The sequence below is a fragment of the Cucumis sativus genome, unplaced genomic scaffold (assembly GCF_000004075.3).
Source record: "Cucumis sativus cultivar 9930 unplaced genomic scaffold, Cucumber_9930_V3 scaffold72, whole genome shotgun sequence".
NCBI classification, from domain to species: domain Eukaryota; kingdom Viridiplantae; phylum Streptophyta; class Magnoliopsida; order Cucurbitales; family Cucurbitaceae; genus Cucumis; species Cucumis sativus.
In genome coordinates this window covers 178,192-186,592 of record NW_022279564.1, presented here as the reverse complement: position 1 = coordinate 186,592, position 8,401 = coordinate 178,192, and the positions used below count along the sequence as shown (strand labels likewise).

At 25.6% G+C, this 8,401-nt stretch overlaps 1 protein-coding gene across 1 annotated transcript; it reads right to left on the bottom strand.

Moving 5' to 3' along the window:
* Positions 1-690: 690 nt before the first annotated feature.
* Positions 691-3,555, bottom strand: LOC116406190 (transcription factor KUA1-like). Its single transcript, XM_031889878.1, has 3 exons — positions 2,983-3,555; positions 2,102-2,298; positions 691-1,501 (listed from the first exon to the last, which is right to left on the bottom strand). Exons 1-3 carry the CDS (start codon positions 3,374-3,376, stop codon positions 1,004-1,006), a joined length of 1,089 nt encoding a protein of 362 aa, XP_031745738.1. The 5' UTR covers positions 3,377-3,555; the 3' UTR covers positions 691-1,003.
* Positions 3,556-8,401: the final 4,846 nt, after the last annotated feature.

The window sequence follows — 8,401 nt, the reverse complement described above, 5'->3', positions numbered from 1 at the left end:
ATAAATATAGCAGTGGTTTTATTATTATTGTTTTTATGAGACAATATATTTTGATTATAGAATGTATAACCAGACAAATTAAGATAACACCTTCCTCCCCATGATTTTAATACTTTATTTTTGTGACAAATCTTTGTTTCAATTTATTTTTAAATGCTTGTTAATGAGAACAAGCAAGAATATTAAACACTTAGGTAGGGCATCATATATATATATGCATTTATTTAAGATAATATTAATTAATAGTATCAATCAAATTAAACACATTTAATAAAACATATTTCACTACTTGTTTGAAGTATTTTACCATCTTTACACAAAAGTATATATAAAAAGTAAGTATTTATATCAAAAAAATTTTAATTTTATAATAGAATCTTATTCGTATTTATCAATGCATGAAAGACCGTGATAGTTGATAGATTATCAAAATTTACTAGTGTTTATAATTGATAGAATTTAACATTTTACTATATTTTGGTTCATTACGCTATATTTAAAAACGCTCATCATATAAACGTTTAGGGTAGCTATCATAAATTTACCTTATTAACGTTGAACTTTCACGTTTAATAATTCTCTCACTCCCCATTTTAATTTGTTAAAAAAGAAAAGGAAAAGGAAAAGAAAAAACAAAGAAACAAACTCACCAGTTTAGATATCTCAAACATAGGTAAATTGATTAAGACATGATATGAAAGATCTCTCACAAAAAAAAGTGAGTTGTAATTGATATCCTCATAACATCAATTATTATTATTCTTACAAATAAACTTTGTAGCAGCTACAATTGAGCCATCATCCATAAAGACAAATATATATATAACACAAAAATTTCTAACCAAAACAAAAAGAGAACTTGTAATTAATATAATATAATTCATCATCATCAACAACAATAATAATAATGATATTTCTTATTTCTTTCTTTCTTTTTCTTCCAAGGAAAAAGGGGAGAGGGAAAAATATATAGAAATTTATAATCTTAATTAACAACAATAATTTAGGTAACACTAATAGTTGGTGGGTTTTTGTTTTGTTCCAATTCTAAGTTGGAAGCCATTGGAGAAGCCAAAGTGAGCTCAAGATGAGGTTGATGATCATTTGAAGAAGAAGAAGAAGAAATAATAGGATATTTTGGAGGGGTAGAGTACTTGGAATAATTATTATATAAGTTAGGAGGTGATTTAAGGTGCGAATTAATCAAACCATAAACCCAAAGTGAAGAAGAAGAAGAAGAAGAAGAAGAAGAGATTTGATTATTATTATTATTGTTTTTGTTGTTAATTACTTCCATATTATTATTATTATTATTATTGTAAGGTAATTGTTGGGAAGAACTTGCAAAAGTAGTTGTAATATTACTACTCATCATCACCTCCTTCTTATTGAAATGATCAATAATAATATGATTATTATGATCATCATCATTTTGAGAATTTGTTGATATCTTCAAACATTGAGAAAGTGCTATTGTTGTTGTTTCATATGCTGTCCCAACCTGTTTTTTTTTAAACACAAAATAGAAAGAAAAAGAATCAAAACAAATTAATGGAAAAGGAAACAATAGTTTTATATGTATGTGGAGATAAAAGGATCAAGTAGAAGAATTTATGATATTGATAGATAATAGAGAGAAACTATTAGTTATGAACACTTAATTGATGTGGGTTTAATTAATAATCATTTAGTTTTTAAAAATTAAGCTTATATAGTTAATTAAATGATATTCTTATTACATGTACCTATAGATTTCTTAGTTGTATTGTTCATGTGGTACCATTATTTCAAAATTGAACATTTGACTAAGAATTCAAAATTTTGTTTGTTTAGGAAAAGTGAAAAAGGTAACAATATTTGAGAAAAGTGATTTAGAAAAGCACATGTTTGTTTGGTAAATGATTTTGTATTTAGTTTTCTAATAAATTTTACTAATTATTTCCCTTAAATCAAAACAGAGGACAAAAGAAAAACTTAGAAAGTAATATTTATAAACTTGAAAATAATTCCTAAAGGGAACATAAATAAGTATAAAATTAGGAAACTAACAAGAAATTGTAATTTAGATGAGTCGATATATAAAAGAGACGAGCTATTTTACCATGTCAAAGAGACTAGAGCGTCTATTCTTTTTGTTGAGAGTAGACTGTCTAAGGAAATACTTTTGAGCATGACTAGCGACTTGCGTTGGAGTTCTAGTGGTTACGTAGTTCTTCGAAATTCCTCTCCAATCTCCTCTTCCAAGCTTTTCAAGTCCAATTAGAAATTTTCTATGCTCTTCTTCTGTCCATGGAACCCCTAAAACAAACAATAATTCATCCTTTAAAAACATTTTAATCATTTTTATTGAGATTTTCAAATTACAAATCTTCTTTTTCAACCATAAAGAATAGAAGAAAACCCCAAAAAGAAACAGAGGGTAATGATAGGGTTTTCTTCTTTCTTTTCTCTTTTTGTTCATATATATAAACTATCAATCCAATCTCCAAACACCAAGCAAGAAAAAGTTTCCAAATCTTCAAAAAAAATTGAAAACCCAGAAAGGAAAAAGTGCAAAAGATCAAAACTTGAATGAATAAAACAAAACAAAGCAAAAATTTGAAGAGACCCAAATGATAGGAAAGAAAAAAAAAGTTATATTATTAATTAACAATTCAGCCCACAAAACATTATTATTTATTATTGTTAGTAAGAGTTATTTCAAATTACAAATCTTAATTTTCAACCAAAAAGAATATAGAAACTAATTAGGGTAATAGTGGGTTTCTCTTTCTTTTTCTGTTCATACATATAAACTATCAAATATATATCCAATCTCAAAATCCCAAGCAAGAAAAAGTTTCCAAAACCTCAAAAGATTACAAACCCACTAAAAAAAATCAAAATAACTTGAATAAAGAAAAGAAGAAAAGATGAAGGTTTGAAGAAAAACCCAAATCATAAAAAAAAAACTAAATAAATAAAAAAAGAAAAAGTGTTTACCTTTCTTCCTTTCCTGGTCTCCATTGAGAAGGCCATCAGAGAGATAACCATTACTGGGAGATTTAGAATAATGTTCAAGATGATGATGATGATGATTATCAATATGAATTCGAGAAGAAGAAGTGGACGACGACGACAAGCAATCGGTACTAAAGCTTTTCTTAATGGAAAAAGCAGAAGCAGTACTTGAAGAATAAGAAGCATTTGAAGAAGAAGAAGTAGTTGAAGAAGAAGTTGAAGAAGAAGAATAAGAATCAAGATGAACTCCAAAAAGCCTAACTAAACCACAAGTATTAGCAACATTCAAATTAGGTGTTATTATTGAACCTCTAATGTTTGAGCAAGTCCTTGAATTGTGACCTATGTTTCCACAATGTGAGCACTTTCTTCCCATTTCTTTTCTCTTTCACTCTTAAAAACAATGAAAACCCAAAAAGAAAAGGAAGAAATATATAAATGGGAGAGATCAATGAGAGAAAGAGAGAGAGCACAAAAAGAAATGAAATATTTGGTGTGAAGTTTATAACTTTATATGATGATGATGATGATGAGAGAGTGAGAAAGAAGTGGGTAATAAAGAGAAAATATATATAAAATAAATAATGGATGCATAAGAGAAGAAAGTGATTGGATCATCTTTACATATAACCTTTATTTTTGTTTTTTGTTTTTTGTTTTTCTTTTTTCCTTTTCCCAACTTGGTTTTATTTATATATATATATAAATTTAATCACATTTTTTCTCTATGGGATTCTTAATTACAATAACTAAAAAAGAAAAAAAAGATATATTAGTATTGTTTCATACTGTGACTATGATTTTCATGTGCTTTCAAGTGTGATTTCTTGTACTTAAAAAGGGTTATTTTTATTATTATTCTTGATTTTCAAAAGAACGACGCATGGTTGTGTGTGTTTTAAGTTGTATCTATCATTATCGTGTTTATTAATTAAGTGTTGAATTACAAGTTATCAGCCGATAAAAAATGGATGCATTTTTAGACTGTGTAATGTGTGTATATATATATATAAAAGGGAAAGAAAGATCATAGAAATGGCAGAAAGTTTGAAAGAAAGTTAAAGTTGATTTGTGATGAGCACTTTCATAGGAAATTTAGTGGAACCACACCCATCTTTTCACTTCCCTCTTTTTATTTCTATATATTTCTATTTACAATAAAATTTTAAATGAATAATTTAATTATGTCATTTTGCATATTCTTTAAAAAAAAAATTAAAATTAGGATCATATAATCGAGATAATACTCTTTGTAATATATGAATTGAGTTAGGGTCATATTTCATTTCAACTAATGAAAAATATTTTTTTATTCTCTATATTCTTCGCTTCTTTGGTCTTCTAATTTTGTGCTTTAAAACTTTTTTTATTCATTCATTGTCTCTTATGTTCAAGTGGATGAATGAGTTAATTAAAACAAACAAATAAAAACAAATAGAGATTGAAATAAATTATAAAGAAAAAAATCGTGGAAAAGTGCTTCTCAAAAACTATCTATAGAAAGTACAATTTCTATATAGGAAATTTCAATATAATTTCATTAGTAACTCTCTACTATTTATTTGTTTCTTTCAACTTTTGATTTTTGTTCTTTTTTTTTTTCATATTTGGGGAAAAAAGTCCAAAGTTTTCAAACTAAGAGAGGACCAAAAATATTGTTGCTAAATTTTCTTCAAGAAAAAAAGAGAAGGCAAAATGACACTTTTAAAAATTTAAAATTAAGGAAAAAGAAATTAATCTTAGCAATACGTATATGTATGTATATAATTCAATACCTAAAAGATTTCTTTTGTGTTTTGTTTTCTTATACGAAAATATTTATTAGATATAGTAAAATTTCATATTATAATAATTTTTTCAGTTCATCAATATCGTTAATAGAAGTCTATCAATGTCTATTAGTGATAAATTTAAAATTTTATAAATATTTTTATTCATTTTATTATTAATTATTTGAAGAACACCTCTTCCATATAAATGAATTAATTAAGCAACAAAACACTTCTTCACTGATACACATAATATTTCAATTGAACTATATATCATCTCATTTCAGTTGTAGCTTTTATATATATATATATAGAACTAATAGTTGATCATATAATTAAATAACATATGATATTTAATTAATTAGTTAGTTAAATATTCTAAGCATTGATAGTGATTGATTTAATTAATGGAAAAAGATTAGATCACAAATATATCCACACAACTGTCAAGATATTATAATGTATACATAAAATTGAGAAAGGTATCAACTAATTTTAATTAAGGATTTTTAAGCAAATGGGTTTTGTAGAGTCCACTGTATTTAAGGAACACAAGTTTAAGTTAATATCTTTTTTTCTTTTTTTGCATTTTCTCTTGATCCCATTTTCTTTTATTATTTAATCTCTATTATATATATAGAACCCTAAAAAAAACACTTAAATTAAGATTAAATTGTTTAGTTCACAAACTCATCATTTGGCACCATATCATAATTAGGAATCTTTAATTTGTTTCCAACTAAACAATAAAAAAGAATTAAGACAACAGCATTAATTATTTAGAAAAGTTATATTTAATTTGTTGTTGTTAAAAATATAACGGATTTGACTCTATTATATATCACATGACTTGATTTGTCTTCAAGAGGTCGAAGGTTCAATTTTCATGCACGCACGTCTACATATACACATATGTAGAAAATTGTTTTAAATGGTAAAACCGTTAAAAATATTTGTATATATAGCAAAACTTTACTTTCTATTGCGACCTTTGATCACTTAGCTCATTTATAGTTGAATTTAATATTTTTTATAGAAGTTGAAGGTCTAATTTTTCATTCCCCGCTCCCCATTGTTGTACTGCATATATACACACAAAAATGACATAATTATTATTATTATTATATATATATATAATAGAACATTTGAACTATAATTTTAAATATCTTAAAGCTGAAGTATAGAGTACTTCATGAATTCTTAAACCCTTAAGGATTCTTCAATAGATTTGAATATATATATACATATATATATAACCCTAAACCAATAATTTAAGAAATATTCCTACCAATATATTGAGTTTGTAGTGTCACCCATTATACTCAAGAAATCTTAGATATATATATATGACAAATACTTTTGTAAAGAGTTGAAACTTTCTAGATAATCAATTTGTTTTTTCCTCTTTTTTTGTTTTGTATTTTAAAAATAATATAGAAATAATTAAAATAGCATTTTACATATAAGAAAACAGCATATGTATTATATATATACACATGTACACAAACACATGAATCAGAAGTCTTGTGTACATTGACAACTGCAATTTAACAAATTGATCATTAAATAATTAATTTGAGATTCATGCATGGGTGCCTAAAAAGCATCAAGTTCAAGTGTTGTATATATAAGAACATAATTGCAAGTTGATCGTTGGTCAATTGTTGACGGGTAAGGAAGAAAACTCAAGCCTTCCACCTCTGAAATACGGAAGGTCGTATCATTCTACTATTAAGTTAATGTTAAATAACTCAACTCTGTCAACTTCAACATTGTTCACTATTAAACTTTGCATATTCATGAATGAATTTCATCTTCTAATATTTTTTACTTTTTCACGTTTTCTCTTTAATATTTTCTAACTCCAAATTAAACAATTATACTTCAAACATCGACTTCCTAACTCCAATGTAATAAATCAAAACTTAAGAGTAGAAGTCAACTCCCCAAACACTCCTCTAAGAACTAAACTGAGACCAAACTCAAAACGTAAAAACTAAATCTATAATATTCTAAATAGAAACTAAATATTAATATTTGATTAGTGGTTGAAGGGTAAGATGAAAGGTAAAAAAAGGAAGCAATATTTGAATGAGGGAAAAAGAAAGGGAAAGAATGAACATTGTTTGAACACAAAGTCACATTCACACACACAACACACCACTCACTTTTCTTTGGTGGGGAGGAACCTTTTGCTTTCTTTACTCTTAAAGAAATTAAATCTTTTTTAGCTCACTTATATTCTCTTCATTTTTACTTTTTAGATGTAATTCCAAAATATTAATTTATTCTATGATCCAACTATTTTTTTAAAAAATAGACTATATAATTCAAACCAACGCCAACATAACTAATTTAATTTTATAAGAAAAATTAACGAAAAGATTTTATAGATTTTAAACAAGTAAACTGTTTATTATATATATTGTATGCATAAGAAACATTTGGTTGTTTATTTTGTCGAAATAATCAAACACCAACTACATGAGAAGTAAAGTTCAATTGTTGATCGTTCTCCTTTTTCTTATCTTAAAGGGGAAAGCTACAAACCTAAAACCTAAAACCTTCTACGATCAAAACGAGATTTATGGAGCATCCTATTTTGTCATTTCGACCTTTTTTTCCTTTTATAATGAAAATGTCAATAGATGTAACTCAAAGAAATGTCAAATAAGGATGAAAATGTTGACAAAACATATCAATAAAACAACATGTAATTCTATAATACTGTATTTATTGAAAGTTAAGAACATAAAGCATAATCAAAGAATCCAATTCGTAATGGAATTTTAGAAGTGATCAAACTAAACTAAGTCAATAAAATTAATTGCTTAGCTTTTAGTATATAAATAAATAAATAAATACGTAAAAAGAAAAAGAATATATAAATAAAAAACATTACATCATTGATCATGATCCTATTTCATAACTGAGAATGTACAATGTACAAAGCATTATGCATATTTCTTGTCAACTTTTTTTTAAAATTTTTGGTGCAATGACAATTGACAAAGTGCCAGCAGCATTATTACTTCTTATATATATATATATACATACAAATATAAAGTTAATTATATTATTATAATCTATTATCTAAGTATAATTCCGGCAAGAAAGCAAATTGTTTGAATGATGGTAGGTTAAAGAATTGTTACTTTCAACATCATTGGATATATAAAATAATAACATTATTATTATTATTCTTTATTATTATTATTATTATTATTATTATATAAAGTCTGTGTCTTCTCAACTTCATAAGGGGGTATTCTTTTTTAATCATTTCTTTTTTCTTTATGTTTAAGGGAAATAATAACTAAAAAAAAAGAAGAAGAAGAAGAATCCAAGCAATATAATTGCAATGCAATTGAACAAAAAAAAATACATTTTTATTTCTAGATTTTGTTTCCATCTGAAGTGCTACAATTATACCTTTGGGATATGAAATTTGTTTTAATTGAGTGTCTTGTTTCAAAATTTTGAACTTTTAACCGTAAACAATTATGGAGTGAAATTTTAATAGGAATAAAAATAGCGAAAATAGATGAAAATTTTGAATGGGACATATTGGAGGAAGGGGTGAAACAATGAGAAATAACGAGTTATGAAATATAAAGTTGTGAACTCCTAGA

Excerpts from the sequence above, each read along its gene's own strand:
- LOC116406190 (XM_031889878.1), bottom strand. The coding sequence starts at position 3,376 with ATGGGAAGAAAGTGCTCACATTGTGGAAACATAGGTCACAATTCAAGG. Across the intron at positions 2,299-2,982 it reads AGACCAGGAAAGGAAGAAAG|GGGTTCCATGGACAGAAGAA; the intron begins GTAAACACTTTT and ends TGTTTGTTTTAG. Across the intron at positions 1,502-2,101 it reads GCTCTAGTCTCTTTGACATG|GTTGGGACAGCATATGAAAC; the intron begins GTAAAATAGCTC and ends AAAAAAAAACAG.